Source organism: Amblyomma americanum, chromosome 5 (genome assembly GCF_052857255.1).
Source record: "Amblyomma americanum isolate KBUSLIRL-KWMA chromosome 5, ASM5285725v1, whole genome shotgun sequence".
In the NCBI taxonomy this organism is placed as follows: Eukaryota; Metazoa; Arthropoda; class Arachnida; order Ixodida; family Ixodidae; genus Amblyomma; species Amblyomma americanum.
The window spans coordinates 200,726,907-200,750,807 of record NC_135501.1 but is presented as its reverse complement, the minus strand read 5'-3'; the positions used below and the strand labels follow the sequence as shown (position 1 = coordinate 200,750,807).

At 46.0% G+C, this 23,901-nt stretch overlaps 1 protein-coding gene across 1 annotated transcript in view; it reads left to right on the top strand.

Annotated features, from left to right (window-relative positions):
• LOC144133412 (uncharacterized) overlaps positions 1–23,422 on the top strand; it is a 42,973-nt gene extending 19,551 nt beyond the window's left edge. The window contains exons 2-7 of the mRNA XM_077666499.1: positions 6,723–6,842; positions 13,258–13,434; positions 15,461–15,539; positions 17,729–17,859; positions 18,749–18,849; positions 21,496–23,422. Coding sequence (XP_077522625.1) covers positions 6,723–6,842; positions 13,258–13,434; positions 15,461–15,539; positions 17,729–17,859; positions 18,749–18,849; positions 21,496–21,564 — 677 coding nt within the window. The 3' untranslated portion in view covers positions 21,565–23,422. The remainder of the gene's footprint in view (positions 1–6,722; positions 6,843–13,257; positions 13,435–15,460; positions 15,540–17,728; positions 17,860–18,748; positions 18,850–21,495) is intronic.
• The last annotated feature ends 479 nt before the right edge of the window (positions 23,423–23,901 follow it).

The following is a 23,901-nucleotide window of genomic DNA, read 5'->3' as shown; positions in this document are numbered from 1 at the left end:
TTCTGTTGCAACTCCTTTGTGTGTTTGCATCAGTTGCTTTGCCATTGTCTGTTCGTCAAGCGTCATATTCGGGCTGCTAGCTGCAGTAGTAGATGTCTGCTATGCTGTGACGGCGCCGACGTTTGCATTCATCACATTTTTTTCATTTCTTTTGCAATTCTATCTAGATTGCCGTCTAGAAACTAGTTTGCTCACAACCCGGCGGACAGGTTATGATGACGTCACGAGGTAACGTGACCCCTCGCGACCAATCTTAAATTAATAATGACCTTCCACGGTGGGCAGGTTGTGATGACGTCACAAGGTCCCGTTACCACTCTCAACTAATCAGTGAAATTCATGACGCCGTACATCGGCGGGATTTAGTTGTGACAACTCTAATGATATCGCAAGAAAACTTTCTTTTTGTGCTGTCGACATAAACGAATGTTGTACGTTGAGGCAGACAGGCGAAATAGTTGGTCCTTGTGGCTAGCAGAGATGTTGTCTATGCATCGAAAAAGCATAGGACGGTGTATGCTTTAACTCGCCTTTTCCCATTTTCTTTATCGTTTTTTTTTGTTCACGTCTACTACCGTATCGTCTGCTCTGCTACCCCGTCGTTAAGCTGCCGTCACGCGATTTTAAAGCATCGACAGTGGATGGAGAAGGTCAGGGAGGCTTCTAGGACGCGCCGAGCATGACGTGCACAGGCTTTACTGGCTGCTCCAGTGAGCAAAGCATTGAGAGTGAATGACATCGTGGGTGAGTGCTTCACCTCGAAAAAAAAAAAGCAAAAAAAAAAGACAGCCAATGAGCACGAGTGCAGCGGGACAGCCATCAACCCCTGATGCGGCGTAGCGAGAGCTCGCATTGTCGCTTCTCCTGTCGACACCGCGACGTGTATTGACACCGCAGCTTACAACTTGGGCGTGCGGACCGGCAATCACAGACAAGTGCGCGGCTAAAAGGGACGGGCAACGCTTGCACAGCAGATAAAAACAAAACAAAAAAGCGAGCTCGGGATCTTTTGTCGTATGTGCAGCGCGCAGGCCTGTCGGCCGAGGCTGCTCGCTTCCGCGTGAGAGACAGCATGCAGATCAGGATACGAGGCCAGTGTGGACTCGTCGACTCGAGCAAACTAGAACGCGACATGGTGGCGCTGGTGAATCGAGCCGAAACTAAGCAGCTCTGAAGGTGACGGGCGGACGTGTTCTGAATATGCTGACGTCATAGCGTGCCTGAGCGCATCCCAGGACATCGGACGTGTCGGAAATGATGCGCTGTGGTAAAAAAGCGCACGATAGGAGATGCGAGGGGAATTATTATGAAAGAGTGAAGAAGCAAACAGGAAGATGTAGTGCATAATGACATTCAAAACGCTGTACAGGCATTGAGGACAAGTGTAGTTATGAATATTTGGGCTTCGCTGCTGGCATCCAGATGACTTTTTAGCTAGAGTTCAAACTCTGATTACCCAATCAGATGCAGAAAAAAAAAACTCACAGGACGGTTACGACAGTGTAACGCGACGTTCAGCGATAGCTGTTTAGGCGTTTAGTTCTGGGGATATAATCCTGGCGCATTGGTGTATTGGTGAAGTGATGCACCCCTGCACTGGTAGCCGGCTGTTACAAACAAAGCCACCCGTAGGCTTATGCGACCCAGGTTGACCGTGATATTCATGTCACGTGACATTAACGTCACGTGACAGTTTATGAATGTCACGTGACCGTGACTTTAACTCACCCATCGGTTGCGCCGATGGCGACGACGACGAAAAAGTCAGGAACGGGCGCCTAACAATTTTCGCTTTAAAAGGATGCAGACATGATTCACTATAACCGCTGCACTGCACTGGGTTATGTCGATTGCGTTAAATAAAGTTAAAATGGAGTGATGTATTCAACAAGAGTACGAATTTAAGATGTGAATCATCGAAGTCTGTTATGTGTGCAGACGATGTCTCACTGTTCTTCTCATCAAGCGTATGTGAAGATGTGATAAACGAGGCAAGTAGGACGCTAAGTACACTCCATCAATGGTCCCTTAATAATCAGTTCAACATTAATGTAACTAAAACTAAGGCTATTATATTCAAACCAAAAATAAAAACATTATTCTACCATACGATCTTAAGCTATATTTGGAAACTATAAAAGTTGTAGACAATATTAAGATATTAGGGGTACATTTCAACAGCCAGATAAGCTGGAACAATCATGTTAACGCTGTAATCAGTAAGCTTTCTCGTGTCACGGGTATCATTAAGCGGCATCGTCACTTCCATGCAAAGCTAGACTCCTCCTGTATAATTCGCTCTTTATGTCCCAAGTATACAATGCGCACATAATTTGGGGAACAACTACAGGTACCAATAAAATTAAGATTTACGTTTTACAGAAGAAGTCTCTACGTGCAATACTAAACGTCGGTTCCGATACAAACACATGCGACTTACTCCGCCAGTTCAGTGCAGTAAGAGTATCTGAAATGTATAATGTTAGGCTGGCTGAATGATATAAGAAGGAGATAAAACAAAATGTAAATTACTTGCGTGACAGGGCACACCTTTTGCTAAATGTACAAGTTTACCTTAGCAGACACAGCGAACTGTGGCATAGTCCAACATGCCGCACAATATATGGTACATATAGCGCAGCAAACACGTTGCCCCGTCATTTATATAAGTTTCATGCTGCAAAAGTTGATGTATCACGAGCATGCCGCAAAGATATACACGATGTATGTGCTACTTTTTACATTCCACCATTCTTTCACTGCTTCTTTATCTTTTTCGTCCCATAAAGTGTAGATCTGATTTGAATAATCAAATACATTTTTTTTCTATGAAGTATATATTTCTGTTGCTTTTTTGTTATCATTTTCTTGTGTACCCTTCATTCCTTGTTTTTTCGAATATGTGCCAACCTTTCTTGACAACCATTGTTTGCATTTTGCCTCTTTACTTGTGTATGTAATTTGTATGTTGCCTGCTGCCCTGCAATGCAGGGGCCGACGAGCATGTCAAGGCACAGTTTCTGGCTTTTTTTACATCGACACTCGCAATGTGTTCATGAAAAAATAAATTGAATTGAATATCATTTCTAGTAAACCAAAAATATGTAAAGTCGCTGAAATTGTTAATGCTTTCAGATCTTTACGATTCACTTTATTAACCAGGCAGATCCTTGGTCAGAAACACAGAGTCTAGCTAGTTGAAGTTAGTGCCCTAAAAACGTGACGTAATCTCTGCTCGGAGATAAAGCACGAGAAGAAAAAAAATCACTGTGGCGTAGACTAGCATTCATTTCCCAACATTGAAAGCATAGTCGAGCAACTTGGTGCTCATTCAAACTGGCTGTATTAGCTCAAAAGAGACGAGAACACAAGGGAAGCGGTCGAGATTCAATAAGGTAGCTAGTTCTTGACGGCCTTTCAGACATGTTTTCATGGCTTTAATATAGCGAAGAACAAAAGAAAAAGGCAGCAGAAAAACATTACTTCAAAGGCAACAAGACTGCAAGAGGGGCTAGAAAAGCAGACAGTTAAAGAAGGAAAAAAGAATGGTGAAAGAGAGCATTGTCGATTTTTTTTGTATCTGTTGTACCCTCGCTATTTTGTTTTTAGTATGACTGTAAAGTTTTGTCTTTTTTTATGTCCTACGCTGGCTGACAGCCCTGAAAGCCTGTCGAAGCTAATAACAAAGCAGCTGCTAGTCTGCGGTATGGTGTTGTCACTTCCTTAGACTTCAGAGCAGTTTAAACAGCACACTTTGTAATTCTTTTACAGAAAGCAGTTATCAAAACTTTGTAAGCGAGGCATATCGCAGTGTTTTACATGGCAATGTTGACCTCTAAAGGCTTTGCTGATGTTTTACCGCGGACGCTGGGTGTGCCACACTCATCACCGCCCAGTCACTGCCACAGGACAGGACAGGAAAGGTTAAATTGAAAAGAGAAAAATATAAAATGTTTGACAGACGTTTGAAAGAGGAGAAAATGTATTCTTAAGATCAAAGAAGTAATTAAGGCTGCGAAGTGATACTTGGCTTCATATTGCCGCAGGAACGCTGCACTTCCCGCAGAAACTGAAGTTCGACGTCTTATCCGTTGATGACAGCTCATTTAATCAGTTTGCCCTATTTGAGATCCCAACGACACATGAGTATCTCTAAGTTGCATTGATTTCAGCTCCTAATAGCAGCCATAGAGTCACAAAACACATGGCTACTGCGGAGGGCTGCCTTCGAGATATATAACCAACGGCGCCACCGAAAGTGGCAAGCCCTGTCCTTAGTAAGGGACAAACCTTTGGGCCTGATTGTCAGTTGCCCAGCCGGTATTACAACGACAACACCTGCAGAACTGCTTTATGAAACAAAGTCATTAGTGCAGATATGAGTGCAGTCGGCATACAGTTTATAGGAATTGGAGAACAGGTCATGTAATTGAACTTATGGGTGAGCATGTGAAAACGTCAATACATCTGACGAGAGAAAATGAGTGTGCGAACTAGTGAAGAAATGAGTGAACGAGCAAGTTAGCGATTGAATGGACATGTGAGCAATAAAATGCCTGAGTGAATGAGTAGTGGCGTAAGTAAGTGAGCGAGCTGGTCAGCGATTGAGTGAGTGCGCAAGTTGGTGAGTACCTGAGCGGGCGAGGGTATGACTGGACGAATGAGAGATTAACCGAGTGAGATAGTAAGCGATTCAGCAAAACAATGAGCGAACAAATGAGCAAGTTAGCGATTGAGCGCTCGCGAGCTCACGTGCATCGCTTCGACACGATGACAACAAATCCTCTCGTCAGTACACCAACGCACGTCTTACGGAGTTGCCGTGTCTCTGACTTCGTTCGGTGCCTGTTTTTATTGACGGCGCCATCCCTCCTGCCATGTGATCCTACAACGTACCGACGAAACGTAAACAGGGTTTGTTGTGAAAACACGCGCAGCGTCAGCCCAAGCCGCTCGCGATCTGATCGGGTCTCGAAAACAGCCGGCGTTTCCTGTCGGAAGCCGAAAAGGGAAGACAAGAAGAGAATCAAGTTCCGAAGTTCCGAAGTTCTCAGTTTTCTCTCCGCGTGAGCTACGGCACCGTATGATCCCCCAGAACAAGCGTGATTCCGCTTCCGACTTCCGACGTACAATGCCGCCTTCTTCACATCCTCTTGTTTTTCTGCCCTTTCCGAAGCGTGTCCTATTCCCTCTGAAAGAGACACGGGAAAGAAATGAGGAGCCAAGAAAAAAAATGGGGAGGGGGGGGGGGGGGCGCATCCGCTGTAAGGAATGAAATATCGAGGCAGTATATATGCCTAGCGAGCATTTTTCTCCGCGCCAGTGCAGCTTCGCTTGATATGCGCGTTCGGCGTGGCAAAACAGCAAAACAAGGGGCAACAGAACGAGCTCACCGGATTGGAAATGCATAAAAGAAGCGATTTCGAAAATCCAATAAAGAAGAAACGCGATCAAGCGACCGGGAGTCTCCGAGATATGCTTGGCGTGTGGGTCTCGGTGTCGAGGCACGTGCTCGTGTCGAAAGACAGCGAAGTGTTTTCGGGGATAAGTTACATCGTTCGTTGATAGTTCTGGCGATGAGCTGACAGTTCTGCCCTAAGCTAACGCTTTCGCGTGCCTGGCTCCAATTTTATCTCCTCTCCCCCTTTTCATGTGTGTGTGGTGTCGTCTGATGTCGTGTCGATACAGGGTGGAGGGAACTAAAATGATCAGCTGGATAGATGTTAGCGTTTCTTGTGAGTGGGTGGGTGGGTGGGTGGGTGGGTGGGTGGATGAGTGAGTGAGTGAGTGAGTGAGTGAGTGAGTGAGTGAGTGAGTGAGTGAGTGAGTGAGTGAGTGAGTGAGTGAGTGAGTGAGTGAGTGAGTGAGTGAGTGAGTGAGTGAGTGAGTGAGTGAGTGAGTGAGTGAGTGAGTGAGTGAGTGAGTGAGTGAGTGAGTCCAGCAAATCGTACTTTGCTACATGATGTGGCTTCTTGCCAAAAGGCAAACGTCAACTAGAAGGAGACACGGGGTTGACGCGTGCAAACTGCACGAGCAGCTTCTTAAGAAAACCCTGAACAACAGAACAAACGTAATTGAAAATCCGAGATGTGTACAGAGAGGCTTTTTTTGCGTTCGCAAAGGGGAGAATTGATCGTGTGTGGGAGGGGGGGGGGGGAAGATTTGACCAGGGGAACAAGAGGTTCTGCTTGTGACAGGCAAGCTAAAGCGATCGAGCGAGCATTTTTTTGCGGTGACCGTATCAGCCAGCAAAGGCTACAAGGCTATAAAGCTTACTTTTCGGACGTCTGCACAACGCGAGAACAATAAACCAGGAAAACAGCGCTTTACGGGCTTAATGGGAAGAGGGGGGGGGGGGGGGGGGCGGGGGGTCGTGCGGTCTGACACAACTTTTATTGTTGACATCGACGTTGTTTGTGTCATATAATGTGATACTTCAATAAAACGTCAGTCACCGGACAAGCCAGAATAAAAGCATCGTGAAATTGCGAACTCTTCAAAATGCTTGCCAATATCTCGCCTGCCAATATCATGAGAAAAGTGCCACTATAGTTGTCTTTTTATTATTTCGGCTTTCCTTTTGTTTGTCCTCCAGCTGAATCGACAAACACGATAAACTTTTTTTTTATGCTACAATCGCATCGGCGCATGCGATTTTAAGTGTTTCTACGTCAGTTATTCCAAATACGTGCCCCATGAGAATGTGTGGCGTCCATTCGCAGAACCCCTCGGGGCGCAGTGCTCGGGGGAGTCCGAGTGCCAAAACCCGGAGCTGGTGCACTGCATGGAAGGAATCTGCGCCTGCCGCTACGGACACCACAGCCCGTACCTGTGCAAGGAAGGTGCGTACACAATGTAAAGCCTATCGTCTCTCTGCCACTAATGTTCGAAGGAAGCAGAAATCAGGTCACTGCAGAGCTATTACCTCTTGTACATTCCCACCACCACCATCACCAACGTCGAAGAATATAAAACTAGTAGACTGATTCATCAAGTGGGAACAAGCGCGCAAAACGGGACAGGCCGCACACACACACACACACACACACACAAAAACATAGACACGTAAGGACAAAGTATTGAGCTAACAATCATAAAATGAATGTGCGGATACTAATATGTACATACACGAACATCGGAAAAGAAAAGGGAGGGAAAGAAGCCTTGCAACAAAGGTACAGCATTTTAACTTTCTCGCCTGTAAAGAGCGCTTTTCCTCTATAAGACACTTACTGCAAAGAAGCAAACTTGAGTAAAAAGAGGGAGTTTTACACGGACAGTTCCTGCTGGTAGTGTTACCATGCCGTGAATATGACCGGTCTACAGCCCTGCTGACAGCCTTATACTGCATCTGCACTCTTTACTCGTAGGAAAAAAATTCGTATGTGCGCAGCAGTGTGTCAAAACATGTGTCGCATCGTAAGCGTATGCATCTTATTAGTTGCATCTAAGCCTAGGAGAAGATCTCTTCTTGAGAGTTGCGTCTCGTTTGACTTAGTTTTTATGCTACTCTCTCGTCACGATAAAAATAATCCGTTAAATACATTAGCGCCTGTGTCGTGTCCGTCTTTGCCTATGTGCCGTGTCTTTTGTGCGCTTCATCCACTCAAGCAATGACACAAAAGCTGTCCTGCCGGTATCAGCATTGCCTCATTGACATCCTACACCATAGAACTACGCCAGTCTTGCAATTATCAGTACATCCTGCACGCTTCAGGCAGTATAAATGTCGATAAGGTTTATTTTATTCACGAAACTGAAGATAAAATTCTCAATCTTGTCAAAGAAAAGTGTAAGATGCCAGAGATGAAGATGGGCTATCGCTGACTGCTGTAATATCGCCCGTCGAAGTAAGTCAAAGTTTTGACAGGCACACTGTTGCATCAGCAGATACTACAGCGGTTTTTAGTCTAATATTATTTAGTATTTATTTTATGTAAATGTGTGCCCAATTTTATTTCTTGTAGACGCTCATTAATCACCAAAACTTGGTAGTTTAGATTTTATAGTTATTTGTACACTGTAACAACCATCTGTCACGTCTACCCAGCGTAGGGGACTAGCTCGACGGAATGCGAAAGTTCACCCGAGGTTTTACCCAGCATTTCCCTTGCACGACCATTGCCTTGAAAGCGTGCTCCACCTTAAGAACGTCATAACTGCAAAAAAGCCAACTTTAAAATGGCTGCTTAACTGCAATATCACTGGTTGTTGTAAACAATAAACTGCACCCAGAACCGTCAACCTTGATATGAGCGGCACCATGTTAAAGTGGTGAACAAATTCAGTTCCACCCAGAACCATCAAACATGCCATGAACGGCACCACGGGAAAGTGATGAACAAATAAAGCGCATATGCAGACACCCACTTGCTAAGGAGACCAGGGACAACGGATTGTCCCTGTCGCCTTCCTGTGCGAGTTTCTGTGTCTGCTATATCTTAGCCTGTGCGCCAACTAGGCCTACAAAAAGTAATTGTGTATTGCTTCCTCTAACATGCGCAATACAACGGTAACTGTAACCATCATAGAGTACGAGGCTCGTAGTCAATGTCTTCCAGATTAACACGCCTGGCGCACGCGTTTCCCGACGACTTGTTCTTCAAACACAAGCTGTAAATCAGCACACTTTGAACGTTTCAGTGAGAAGAATAACTTAGGTATAGCATTGCTAACAGAGAAATGAATCTCCGACCGGAGGTAAGGCTGAAAAGCAAACGTTCGGGTTCAAGTGTGTTCGCGCCAAATGTACTACCAAGTGCACTACTCAGAGAGAAGCCCATCTGTAACAAAACTTTTCCTCTTGAGCTCCTCCCCTTCCCCATACTACTTTAAGGAACGGGAGCCATACGAGGCAGGGACGGTTGTCGCAGACGGGCCTTGGCCATCCCTGCCTGAGCTACACACACCCGCAGTGGCCAAGCAGTTGTTGCGCACCGAGTCGTGAGCCTATTGCTAATCAAGCACAAGGCCCAAATCCGGTCCAAGACCGGGACCGGCAAGTGAATTGGTCATTGCTCCCGAAGCACTCCACACCCTCAGTGATAGAACAGTCACCGCGCACCCAGTGTGTTGAGCCTACTGCTGGTCGGGTAGTAGGTCAGGAACCGGCCCAAGTCGCAGACGAGCAAGTGACTACAATGCTAAAGCCAATCGTGAATGCCATGCGTGTGCTGCTTTCCAGCTTGCACATGCCAGCTGCACAGAATGCACTGCAGATGCTGGATTTGTTGAATCCAGTGCTTGCAGCTGTCCGATAGCTGGCACAACACATACTCCAGCCTCATCCTTCCGAGAAGTCCGATGCTTACGTTGTCATCAACATTATCAGCTGCAACGGCAAGCAGCCTTTCTTCACAGCGGAACGTCTGCGTTGCCTGACTGCCTCATATCAGTGATAGAGGATTGTGGATCTGTTCTACTCACGTCGCAGTGTTCAGCAGCCCTCAAGGTGTGCAGGCTACTGCTGCGGCAGCCTGTGAATTTCAGTGCGCTTGTGACTGTTTGTCGTGCTTGATACAGACCATATGGCTCTAATTCTTATTCTTTAACGCCCCCTCATCCCTCTCTCCCAGCGCAGGGTAGCCAACCAGAACATTCTTCCGGTTAACCTCCCTGCCTTTCTTCTACCACTTCTCTCTCTCTCTCTCTCTCCTCGTGAGCTCTTTCGCTCAAACGCAGCTTTGCGCCTCGCCGGGAGGATGACCTTGAAAGGGCAGTTGTAAATAGAGAGTTGTAGCAAAGCGTAATCCGTGATCCGCTACCGAGATCCGCTTCCGCGGGCCACCACTGCGTACGCGCTGATTGGTCCCGACGAGGCAGACGCGCACGCAGCTGACGGGCACGTGGCGCCATCTGCCGCTCTCAGAGAGTTCTGCGCAAGCGCAATGGCAGCGATCGCGGAAGCGAATAACGGTAGCAGATCGCGGATCACGCTATGCTATAACTCTCTAATGCCTCCAATGCTGCTTAACTTGCGTTACAGTGAGGTGTCCCATTTCTTTTTTTTTTGGGCGAAGACTGTTTGCAGTTTAGTTTCGATGAACGTTTCCCTATTTTTTTATCTTTTTAACGCGACAGCTTTAAAGCTCCCGGTCAGCGGAAAACCCAGTGTCGTCCTGGCGGCGTTGTTGTGTCCAATAACCCACGCCACGCGCGTATGTCTGGAATAAAAATAATTGAAAAGAGCACTTGCAAAGTGAATTAAAGGACGGCGCATGTCTCAAATTAAACTACTTACCTTTATGAACTAATTCACTTTACGCAAAGAAAAACTTCCATTAATTTTAGCCGGGATGCGATCCGACGACCTTTGCGACACCAGCTAGGCAGGGTACCGACTAGGCCACGCAGGCACGTTGATTTGGCTGAGGTGAAAGGGGGGGGGGGGCGGAAACGATGTGTGTGTGTGTGCGGTGTTGGCATAACTTGAAGCTTACTAACGTAATAATTTGTTGAGTGAACTATAAACGTGCTAATTAGCGTGATACTAATTAGAGTAACATTGTACGCATAAGCTTCAGTCTGAAAGAGTCCAAAGACAAGAATTTGGGAACCGTGTTCTGATAATTGCGGTAAATGTGTTAATGTGAACAAGGAACAGTGACTGTGTGTGAAGAGAAACCGCTGAAGGGAGCCATTAACTAACACTGTCGCGCCATATCCTTAAAGGCGCAGCTTATCAGTGTCTCCTTAATTTTTTTTACCTGTCTTATTGCTGAATATTCGTTTCATTCCTCTTTTTTTTCCATTCACTTCTTTTTTTCCTATTTTCTAAGCGAAAATTTTTAGTAAGCCAGGAAGCGCGAAGTTAGCGCTTAAAAAAAAAAAAAGCTTAGCACCGCCAAGCACGCGCGGTCAGACTGGGCAAGAGTTGTAGCTTCCCTTTTCAGTGAGCCGCAGTGGACCTCTCAGGTTCCCCTTTCCGTTCGAAAGGTGCGCGAAATCTCCATAAGTCCCCCATTTTCACGGTGTGCCCAAAACGGAGACCACCGCGAACGCTCGCTGCCTCCTGAGCCATTCCAAATGACTTTTTGAGTAGGGTAGCGAGAGAGAGAGAGCGATTCTTGGAACTCCGAGGACTAGCGATGCAAACGTGCGCGCCGAGGCGGAGTTAAGCCTAGCGTGTGCCTCTGCCTCGACACATGCCCTTCCTCGCTGTGGTGGCTTTTTGGCTTTTTTCGGAGGAAGGAGGGGGGGGGGGGGGCAAGTCCGGAGGTGCTATTTCTTCCTTAGATCGCGCCAGGCTCGCCGAGAGCGTTATTTTCAACGACCGCACTCCCTGTAGTTTCACTTAGTTCAAGCTTCCGAGAGATTTAGGCGTTACTCCCGGAGACGGTAAGTGCAAGCGATTGTGAATTATATAGGTTTATATGACGAGGTAGTGTTTCTGGTTTTGTTTTTCAATTACCGTTTCCTGGAGGTTTTGAGCACCACATTGCGCAGTAGTTATCGCGCCACAGAAGCATCCGAATTGGTAAGCAGCTCAGAGCATGATCGGTCAGGACAATCTCTCAGCTTTTTTTTTTCTGTTGAACGACCATGTTAACATTGATTAGGCACCCCTTTCTTCGTTTTTTTATTTATTTTGTTTGATTTTCTCTTTCCTCTTCGGAACTGGAGAACTCTGGGCTTTACGAGGGCGCTTTGAAGCGAAACGAGTATAAATCACAATTTTTCAAAATTCCTGTTTCTTTTTCACTTATCTCGACTCTTCATGTCCAGGTGTTCTTATAATAACTAATAATAACAACAATTTTTATTTGTTTACACGCCGTAAACAGTGATAACCTTTTTTCTCTACCGCTATTCGCTTCCCGCGATCAAAGTAGCATGCCGGCGCTTTTCGACGCTCCGGATAAAATGTACGCCTTTTGAGAAGTGTTTAAGCGAAAACATTAGAAGCGCCATGGGGGCGAAATGCGTCGCCGTTCAAAAAATTCGTCCATTGGCTGGAGAAAAGTGACGTCACCACACCGGAGCATTCCCATTGGCTGGAGAGAAGTTATGTCACCAAACCGGAAGTGATCCCACTTCCGGTAAAGACATCAACATCTGACAATGCCATCGCACTGCTAACACGTGATGGAATTAGGTGTCCCTGTGATTTTTGTTCTCTTCTTTTCCTCTCACTTTATAGTCGGATGCAACTCAAGAACGAACTCATCAAAGGAGACCCTCCAGCCAATGGCGTCGACCAGTTCTCAGCCTCTCCCCCTTGACCGATCCCTTTGGAACTACTAGCATGAAATTGCAGGGGATGGCAGATGAAAGAGATTAACCGCAGAGTCATGAAAATCGGCCGACGCCATTGGCTGGAAGGCCTTCTTTGAGGGCCATCTGCTGGTTCGTTCTTGAGTTGTATCCGAATATAGTAAGAACTTTCGCAGACCAGCTAATTTAATTCCTATACTCAATTCAAGTATTTCAACTGCGTCTAGACTTTAAAAAAAAAACATTACAGAAGCCTGGGCGTAGAACCTGCCTGAACGCCTCAACTAACTTTTTTATGCTCTTCTAATTCTTCCCGTTCTTATTCTTCTTGCAGTTATTTTCCTTCTTTATCCACTTATAAAAATGGTCTATGGACAGTCTACAGACATCCTATAGACTCTATTGTCTTCGTATAGATATATATTTTTGTATATTCATAATCTGTAGAGTGCCTATAGACGAAAGTCTAAGACACCCGATATTGCAGCCATTGCTGATAATAAAATCTTTCACGACGCTGTAGCTAATATTGTTTACTGTGAAGAAAGTTGATTGTGTGTTATATCTGCTTCCACTGTATTGTATACATTGTTTTTATACTATTTACGTTTTCTGGATGTTGTTTGTTTTATTCTGGAGGAAATTTATTTTGTAATATGTATTTTCACTGTATTCTATTCACTGTTCTTTATTCTAATTAACCCACTCCCCTCTGTAATGCCTTTGGCCTTGAGGATGCAATAAATAAATAAATACATACATAAAAGTGTATGGCCATAAATCTACATATTGTCTGTAGACTGTAGGATTTTACTGCCTATAGACTGTTCTCTAAGATTTGTCTATAGACAGTCTATAGACTTTACAAACAGAAGTCTATGTACAGTCTATGGACTGTCTAAAGAAATTTTTGTAATCCCCGGAATGATTTCACTGCTCCTGGTTAGAGCAATTAAGTCTGCCATATAGGATGCCTGGAGATGCTGATACTGGCAGGGATTCGCATTACGGTTTAGTATACGTCCCCTGTCGTTGTGCCCGCAGCGCCAGTGACACAGAAGCCGGTGGAGGACAGTGAGGTTGGCTGGCCTGCGTTGGCCGACCGCGAATGCCACGCGGACCACCAGTGCTACCGGGGATACTGCTGGCACGGGACGTGCCACTGCAAGGACGGCCTGGTCAAGGAGCGAAGCGTCTTCGGCGGATGGAGCTGTGTGCACAGTGAGGGGCCAGAACTTCATCCTTTCTACCATTAAATCGATTCAGCTGTTGCTCTCACGCACAATATACGGTCAGCAGGAGGCTAGACCACATACGGGGTGTTTCAGCGAGCACTTTCAAAAATTTTCCAAAACGCCCTTCTTGGGTAAAAATATGGCATTTCGGCATAGTATTACCAGTTCGACAAGGTCAGTTGTTGGCCGAGTTGGTTTCTACGTGGGTGGCCCCATAGTAGGCCACGTAGCCAAACACTGCATAAATTGCAAAATTGATTAAGATGATGACGAAGATGACATCGATGCTTGCAAGCCACTGTACAACGAGTGCGTTGTGATAGGTAGGAACCGCGACTCGCTGACAAGAAAATTTTTAGAAGCACATATCATAGCAATGCTCCCAAAAGATTGTATAAGTGCACCCTCCGTATCGCTATCAGAAAAAGAAAAACGATACCTCGACTGGGAATGCTCACACGCATGTGCTTTATTTCGGGTTTTTTTCTATATTTGTGACTTGTGTGCATTGCCTTCGATATCTGGCCGCCAGTCGCGTACTTATTCCGGCTGGCAGCTAATAAAGATTTCATGTTGTGAGTCAGCGCTGTGTTGTGCCCCTGCCTGTATTCTTCTTCTACGTCCCGTTCGTTGCGCTGTAGTTATGGAGTATTACCAGTGTTGGCGCAGACCGGAAAACCGGTGAATCGTCTGAAGTGGTAAGCTGGTAAACCAATTTTTAATATTTAACTTTTTATCTAGTAAAGTTAGGCATCTAGTTCCAATTAGAGATTTCCAGACGGTCGTTAGAAATACCCATATCAGTATTTATAATTTAGAAAACGCGATTATCCTCGCCGCTGTGGCTCGACAAAAATTTGGCTCCATAGAGCGAAATACATGCGCTTTCGAAAGCATGCGGGCAGAGCAAACCCTCCAGTGCACGTAACTAGTCGAAAAAGCCAAATTTTGTTCAGCCGCAGCGCCAAGGGTAATCGCGTTTTAGAAATTACAAATACTGATATGGGTATTCCTAACGACCGGCTACAAATCTCTAATTTCAACTAGGCGTCTAACTCTACTAGTTAGGAAGTTGATTATTAAAAATTAGTTAACCACTTTACTACTTAAGACGATTCACCGGATTTCTGGTGTCCGCCAAGACTGACAATGCTATGCTACGCCCAAAAGCAATATTTTTACTCCAAAAAGGCTGTTTTTGAAAATTTTTGAAAGTTCTCGCTGAAACACCCGGTATAGGCCGGTGGTACCCTCAGACAGGGTTTAAAGTTCGTTCAGTTGCTATGAGAAACTTTTTCCTTAAATCTCCCATAAATTGCGAAGTGTACAACAGCTGTATCTTACCGGTACTCACCTACGGGGCAGAAACGTGGAGGCTAACGAAAAGGGTTCAGCTTAAGTTAAGGACAACGCAACGAGCCATGAAAAGAAAAATGGTAGTTGCAAGGTTAAGGGACCGGAAGCGGGCAGAGTGGGTGAGAGAACAAACGCGGGTTAATGACATCCTAGTCGAAATCAAGAGGAATAAATGGGCTGGGGCAGGGCAAGTACTGCGAAGGCAGGATAACCGCTGGTCCATAAGGGTAACGGAGTGGATTCCAAGAGAAGGCAAGCGCAGCAGGAGGCGGCAGAAGGTTAGGTGGACGGATGAGATTAAGAAGTTTGCGGGGCACGGTGGCCGTAGCTGGCAAAGGACCGGGTTAATTGGAGAGACATGGGAGAGATATTTGTCCTGCAGTGGGCGTTGTCATGCTGATGATGTTGGAAATTAAGGAAATTCAAATTCAAAGCGAAAAAGTAACGAACTTAGAACGCCTACTTAACCGGGCAGTGTTGTCTAACTAGTTTCTGTTACACAGACAGAATGGTATAGTTAAAACACAATACTTGTAGAAGCTTCCTCTCGGCACTCAACTATATTAGCCTAAACAATAACAAAATATACACACTCATATACCCACGTACCAATGTACCCTTTGTTTTCTTTTCCCTGCCTGTTTTTCTCTTCCCAGGAACATCTTCCTTCGGATTCGGAATTCTCGCTGTGATCCCAGTGACCGTGGTTGTCCTCTGCCTCGTCGCCTGTTGTGTGTACGTGTGCTCGAAACATCGACCGGGCAATCCCTATGCGCATATCATATTAGCGGCCTTTCCGAGCGTCGCACTTGGGCAGTTTAGGTTGCGCTCTCTGACATGTCTCGCGACTGCACAGAGTCTATGTTTAGTTACGGTGGGGTCAACCGTAGTTCGGTTGGAAGACGCCATTTTGTTCCTCAAATATTGCGTACACCTCTGGTATCCACATGAAGCTTTCTGCCTGAAATATATCTGCTGTGCCGGGCAGCTGTATTAAACAATCTCGTGCCGAGACAACCTCAAAATGCGTTGTTTCAGGATAACACAGCGGCGCTACGAAAATTGAGCCTGGTATACAAAATGGTGTAGTTGTCATCACCCTATCAGGAGGATCTAACATCGGGACTCTCTATCCTGGTTTGCGTGTGAGAGTACCCGAAAACACCAGAGAGATGAACAGGAAGAGCAGTGTGTTATATAATCTTTGATCGCGTATTGGAAACTCGCGGCAGTGCACAAAGTAAAGGGGAGTGGATAACAGTTAACAGTCGATTATTTTTGCTCGCACATATTTTGTGCCTTCGAAGCGAATGTACGATTGCACGGTAGCGCTTAATCCGTTTTGTTTTTGTTTTTGTTTTATCTCTGAGCCTCGGCTTTCATCGCTTGACGAGTACGGGCGCTGATTGTACTTAACCGGCCTTGTTTGTTGCTGCAATCTGTGGTCATGCCTGAATGCTCATTTGCCCTAACCGAAAAAATAGAGGGCTTTTAAGCATCAACACTGAGCATTCAGCTCCGAGCACGGTCGTAAAGGGAACAGTGTTCTTGCGGTTAAACTCGTTGTGAGGGGAAAAAATTATTCCTGGCAGTCGTGACATCGTCGCGAAGACAGCTTCACGGCTGTAAAGAAAGCAATAGTATGCGCACAGCTAGGCAGTTTTTTTTTTCGTGACCAAGACCGCGCATGCACACATGAGGCACACTGTGCACACAAAGAAATTGTATTTTTACTCGTTCGCTTTTCAAAAAGCCACTCGCAGTCAAAATATTCTAATCGCGCAAAACCCTCTTCATGGCTCACAAGCGGTGGTAGTTCCTGTTCAGGTAGTTCCTATTCAGGCACTTCCTATTGGTTCTTATTCAATAGCTGGAAGCCGTGGCAGACAGAAATAAACGCGTGCTTGGCCTGGCTCGGTTTTGAACGACCTCTAACATGAACGATCCTCTAAACACGTTTTTCAATTACGACAGGACCTGGGCTGCTCGTTGCAACCTTCTGCCTGATTTATTCTTAAAAATATTGACCGCTGAACTTTTGGGCGCGAATATGGACGGGCAGCGTTCTGTTGTTGATTTTCAAATGTATATATCCTGCTTTTTTGTTACTGAGACGCAGCAGTAGTGAGTATTGTTAAACCACCTCCTCGTGTAGCCGAGATCTCGCATGTCTATGAAGGCTTAACACTTTCAACCCTTATTAATGTGTGAGCATTAGAAGGGTCTGTGCAAGCGAAAATGGCGACCGCCGTCACGCGTGGCATAACGATCCTTGTATGCCACCTCGAATATAACGAACTTTATTGTGTAAATTTTGTATATAACGAACCTAAGTATGCCACTATAACGAACTTTCGCGTGCTGACCTTGGATACAACGAACCTGAGCGTACTTCCTTGGATATAACGCACCTAAGTGTGACAACCTCTGATGTGCAAACGCATTCAAACGATCTACCGAGGATCGCCTAATAGTTTTTTTTTTGTCGTTTTACTGCCTATGAAAGGGAAATGCTCAGACACCGAGGAAACATGAGACAACAATAATTTGCTGTCGTTTCTTTCTTCTCTGAGAATACAACGGAGTTTAAACTTCTTAGCGGTCATCGTTCAAAACCAACGCTACAGCATTCCTGCCCCTTTCCCGATTCTGGTCGTGATAACCCTCACGTGTATTTACAACGTCAGCTCTTTAACTATACATCCCGTCTCTTGAGATCTCGTGGCCGTCATCCGCATAAAATGACGTCATCAAATATCAAGGCCACATGACAGATAAGTCACGTGCTCCGTTAAACGTTCTACATACAGATGACCCTAACCACCTCACAGGGCATGCCTCTCAAGACAGATGACTCTGCAACTCACGTCTTGCTTCCCGTCCTCTTTTCCAATGCCCCACGACACTCTCCCTTCTGGCGACAGACAAGTCGCTCTCCGCAAGCAACACCAAATGCCCTCCAACGCCGCAGCACAGCCCGAGCTCGCACGAGACGACGGCAGCGCCAACGTGTCCGCGGCTGGAGTGAGCAATATCTACAGACAGAGACGATATTGTGAGTGCCAACCATACAGACTCTAAAACTTCTTTTTTTTTTTGCGCTTCTTTTGACTGGTCGGGCGACAAGGAGGGTTGATGACGGAAGTCCCGTCCACTGCATTAACGCTGTTAAATGGAAACCAATCACCAACTTTGTCTGTTCGTTTTTGCGCCTGTCGTCTCATAAGCGCTCGTCTAGAAATTCCTGGAGATGTCACCACTGGTAGTGCCGGGAGATCGGTCAAGTGTGCGGTATCAATAGTTTGCACTCAAATATTTTAACGTGGCCGACGCAAAGCAGTGTGACCGTTGCTGCCAGAGTTTTAAGGAGCGGCAGGGAATATGTTGTCCCGTTATATTACACAAAATCCATGAGAGTGTGTTTAGGTTTTATGAGGTAATCGCATTGCCAACGTCGACTGGCGTAACGCGTGGGCCTGTTTTACGTGTTCGCTTTTCGCTCGAGACAGATTTCTGTTTCTACGTTACTACTTCTATGTGCTCCTATACAGTCCAATATACGCTCCTATATTTGAGCAGTGGGCCTGCTTTAAGTGTGCGCTACCTCCACTAAAGAGCTTTCTGTTTCTATCTTACTCCTCCTATATACTCCTGAACTGTCCGACATGCTCTTCTATATATGCGAAACGGTGTTCCTCACTAAAATCCCCGAAGATTCCGTGCGGCAGCATTTTTTCGAAAATCAATATAAGGTGATTAGAATTTAAATTAGTGTCCTTTTTTTCTTAATAAAGAACCGTGCCGGTTTAACTGACGGTGCAAAGGGCGAGCTTTGAGGCCATGCTTCTAAAGGTTGGCCCAGAGACCAGTTTCTATTTTCCTATGTGATTTCTTCTTCATTTTTTCATTTCCTGTCCTTTCTTTTTTGCCTTTTTTGTCCACAGTTCCGCACTACGTAGAAAGCCCGAAGCCCCACGCGGCGCAGCAGGTCGTGGCGGCGCCAACCGCATCCCGTCCCATAGAGATGAAGCCAATCGAAGCCAAGGTAAGACGGAGCAGAATCCCCTCGTTCTTTTCCTCCTGCGGCGGCCGAAGAGGTAAGGCTTAACCGCAGGCCGGTAATTGTTTCTGCGGCGTCGCATTCGGCGGTTTGTGGCCCGGGGGAAATAAGAGGAACGGCGGGAAGTCCGAAAGGAATCAAATTGGGGAAAGCGGAGAAAGGGGTTAACCAGCCCGTGGTGACCCAGGAGGGAATCGAAGATAATATATTGAAGACGACACGAAGTTAAAATTATTCCCGCCAACCGAGGAGGAACATTAATAAGCCTATATTTCCATCTTTTTGCGCATTAATAGGGATGAGAGTCGTCCTTGCCATGAGCGACCCGGAGGGGTCACGGCCTTTTCCGATAGACCATTATGAGGGCGGTTCATGCTTTTTTAATTCGTCCAAGACACTTAAGACTGCTGATGTCCAGGAATGCAAAAGCATTAAAGTGCTGAGTCATGATACGTTGCAGAACGACTATGAGCCATGACTATGAGTACGATGCATGAATATGCATACTTTGTACAAACTCTATACGGTTTACGCTACTTGTAAAGCGCTGAGTCATGTTACATTGCAGAAGTAAAGTGTTGAGTCATTCATTAGGACTATGTCTAGACATCATAACTACGTTGCTTGTAAAGTGCTGAGTCATGCTACGTTGCATAATGAATGAGACACGTACGAATACGCATAGTTTGTACAAATTCTATAACCTTAAATTACGTTATTTGTAAGGTTCCGAGTCATGATAAGTTGTAAAATTATCATGTCGTGAGTCATGATTATTACTATTTGTCATGACTACGTCTACCATGTACAACCACTGCACGCCTTATATACGTCACTTATAAAGTGCTGAGTCATAGCAGGTCATAGCACGTTACGTTTCATAAGTGTTGTGACATCGTATACCGGCGTACTGCATCATCCGAATTTCGTGCCATAGACAGCGGACCCCGGCTTTTGTGATAATGATACATATAATGTTTTCGAATTCAAAATTGGTTTTTAGGGAATGGAAATGGCGCAGCATCTGTCTCACATATCGGCGGACACCTGAACCGCGCCGTAAGGGAAGAGATAAAGGAAGGAGTGAAAGAAGAAAAGAAGGAAAACCTTTCGCATTAATATACCTAGGTTTGGCGGTAGTCGGTGCAGTCATTTCTAATGGATACGTCGGCTGCAGTGCAGCCTAACACTTCGGCTTTCTTTACGGCCGTAAACAGCTTTCTGGGAGGCTGGCAAAAAAGGCACAACACATTTGTCAGAAAAGTATTCGCGTGCATGAATATGGCGCTATTATTAGGTACTATCCGCGACAGAAGTCCACAGGACGCATGAAAAGAGATCCAGGCGTATAGTTTCAATACCTTGGCTTAATGACCTTACTTGACTACCACACACGAAAGCACATAAGTCCAACTTTTTCTGCCAGAAGTATGGCCTGAGATAACAGCCTAACAACAAAGACATCGGTTTTGATTGCCGCTCACACGTCCTGGAAACATTTGTCCCAAAATGTATATTAGCTACTGTATGCAAATTCGGTTTTGTATTGCGACGAGTAGTGTTATACTGCGTTGCGTCGGATTCTGACGTGCTCGAATGCGCATATCTGTATTTGTACGCGTGTGTGAACACAATAGTGTTCACACACGGGCATGAGTACACTCTTGCAGTAAAGCTGAGGCTAGCTAGCACGCGTACAGGCGAATGCACGCTAAAACATAAGACTCCCGCGATCTTCAAATGCCGTCAGTTTTTTAACAGCGATAGCTGTTATCTTCAGTTTTCCGGCGTCGTTGTCGTTGGCGTCCGCACCGCAAGCAAAGCCCACCCGCCAGACTGATGCTACAACGCACCTTGTCAACGAAAGAAAAAGAAGTCCAACTCCCTCGCACTTCTGCCACCTCGCCCAAATATAACCCCGTTTTCCCCCGCACCAGCTAACGTTGAACATCCGCTTTGCAGACTCGCAATCGCACTATGAATTTTTTTCGCATAATAAATACTTAGCAAGTCATGTCTGTTAAGCTCAAGCTAAGTATATAGCTGTCGCCTACACGTCCAATTAATCGCTCGCATGTCGCCTAACATTCCCTCGCGTCGAAACTATGCTCAGGAACGCACAGACACGACCTAATGCACTCATTCGCGTGGATTTTAAGGCGAGACGCTCCCCGGCGAGAATCTGGAACCTGGGAGACGCTTGAGCCCCGCCTTAAGAGTGAAACCCGAGAGAACCCGCTCCTTATACCATCTACATGACGGTACATAGATGCCCCTAGGCGCAATGAAAACTTTCGTCTCCGTTTGCTCAAGGACTAACGATGACGTCCCAATCAATCACAGTGCTCCTGGTGGCCTCCGCGAGAAGTGGATTTTTCAGGCACTAACGACGCGGCGGCTGCGCCGCGGCAGTTCGCGGCACCCTTACTGTGGGGAAGACGACGGGTCGCCTCGCGAGCTCCTTAGTGCTCTCGCGTTAAAAGAGCTGTGCGCCTTGTTCGATGAAAGAATAAAAATAATTCACTGCGCTAAGCGATGTAAAGCAAAGCCGTAAAGTCAACTTTTTTTCTTTCTGCTTTTCTCCTCCACGTGTTACTGATTTACCTCTCTGGTCTTGTTCTTTGGTTGCAGGAAACTTCGCCAGACATCGAGGAAGCAGGGAGCTCTTCCAACAACGCCAGCGTGTCACCTCAGGCTTAGCGGACGTGGCGGTGCCTCTTCATTATTTGGCAGAGTTTAACTTTGCCACTTTCTTCCCCAGACGGCGCAACAATCTGTAGAGTCCCTAAATTTCGGTCCATTTAATGCGCCCTTCATTGAAAAACGTAAAGCTTGCTTTGAGTGTTGCAGTTGGTATAGAGACAGCTCTGATCCGTTATACGGTTACGTTGTACATGCACGTTTTCTCAAAACTAAAGTTTCGGAGTAATGCGCAGATGGATCGAAAAACGCGTACCTTTTTACTGCATACTGGTTATTTTGGCGTGATGAAAAACATAGTGGGTGTATACAGAGTTTCTTAATCCAGCGAATTACGAAACTCCGAATCAAAATCAGGCCACGGCTTGCGGACAGCTACTAGAGGTTAGCAGATGGTGGCGCCACCTATGAGCCAAGTATTCGGTGGGCCCCGGCAACACTTCTTTCTCCATTGTAACTGTGTTGTGAGCAGCGCTGAGCAGTTGTTCTGAATGTTAGCAGGTGGCGCGACAGTTTGCAAATTTCCGAGTTCAGGACCGGAGTGATATAGGCTTTGAAACAAGGCCTCTATGTAGAGCTTTGCGACTGGTACGATCAAAGAGCTCTGGTTATATTTGATGAATCTGACAGCACCAATAACCATAGCTACAATTCATGGGTGTCTATGCTTAGTCAGATCGTGTTGTTGTCAGGATAACGAGCCTTTGTAGCGCCGAAGAAGTTAGGGGCCGGAGAAGATGCTCCTTGAAGAACATCAATCAGACACACCAAGGCGTAGGGTTGCCTAGTAATTAAGCTGCGCATAATGAAGTGTGAAGGGAAAAAAATTAACAGAGCAAACATGCACTCCTCCTAAAGTGTTCCGGAAGGGCTTTTTTTAAAAAACCGCTCGTGAGTATGTGTGACATGCGCAGAAAGAATGCCGATACGACATTTGTAAGATGTTACAATGCTTTTCCGGCCCCCTGCTAAGAGAATCGGTTTTCCATATCGATCACGAAGTTTCGAGGAGGAACGTCCAGAAGCAGGAAAAAGAAATCCGCACGTTTTACACAGTCTTCGTGAAAAGTAACCAGGCTGCCGTGACTGCGGAAAAAGCGGGCTGGCGGAGGAGCGGTGGCGCTGCGGTCGCTAGCCTTCGTCGGCTGCGAGAATAAGCCGCAGTGATGCGAAGCTGCGGCATAGCTGTCTTCATATGAATGATCAAAAGCTTCCTGATCGTATGAGAAGCGGTAAGCGCTAGTCTGGTTACTTATGACAAAGAAGGTACGTTTCGTCAGGATAACAGCGTACGAGAAAGGAGGAACCCAGACAAGCCACGATCTTCATTCAGTGGCGTTACTTTAGTTGTCTGGTTAACCAGTACAGAAGCCACTGCACCCGTCGTGCCGGACCGGCCGCGAACACCAGTTGAGTAATTATTCGCGAACAATCGTTTACTTACCTCCAACCTTGAGTTCTTCGCCATTTTGGGGCACCAAAATGCGAGCAATGGCCACCGAGGTCAGATACTGCCTGCATGTCCAGTATTGTCGTCGGTCACGTTAGAAAGTTATAGAGATACATCCGAGAACGCTACGAGCTTTGTCTATACCCAATACTGCGTGTGGACTTGGCTGAGCAGAAAAGCAACCAGAAACAAGCAAACAAAAAACTGAAAGGAATTCCTAGAGAATCCCGAGCTATCTCACCGTTGCAGATATTTCTGGGACGATTCTTAATTTTACTTTCCTCTTTAAGCAGCCTCTCGCTGTTGTTGATGTGCACGAGCGCTCTAGCCAGCCTTCCAACAACTCGGTCCGCTAAGCGCGTCAAAGAGATGCAAAAGCCATCTATAAACATAGGCTACAAGCTGGAGAAAAAAAAACTAAAAAAAAACACGGACGACTGGAGTCCTTTCTTCCACTTTATATACAAAGAGGAGAAGTTCCTGAAAGAACAAAACGTTGTTTTCCCATCTCGAGCCGCCACCAGTTCAACTTCTTCTTCCCAGTGTGTATCTCAGACAAATCAGCAATGCTCCGCGCGCACGTGGGTCTTACATCCTTGGCCTCCATTTTTTCCCTTCGCGTTTCCTTTAAATCTTGCACTGACATCGCCGCGTGTTAAAAGTCATCGCTCGACAACATCCCCACCTTCGGTGCTTAAGTACGACTCTGGCTCCTCTGGTGAGCATGTGGGTACAGGCTTCGCGGAGAGTACTGACTGTAGACGACTATATAGGCAGGGTCCTGTGACACTGTTGCCGTTGCTGGTGCTGCTCGAGACCCTGTTGAAACCTTCCGCATAAATATTCCCATAATTTTATGCGTTTTCTGTAGGCTGAAATCGAAGCTA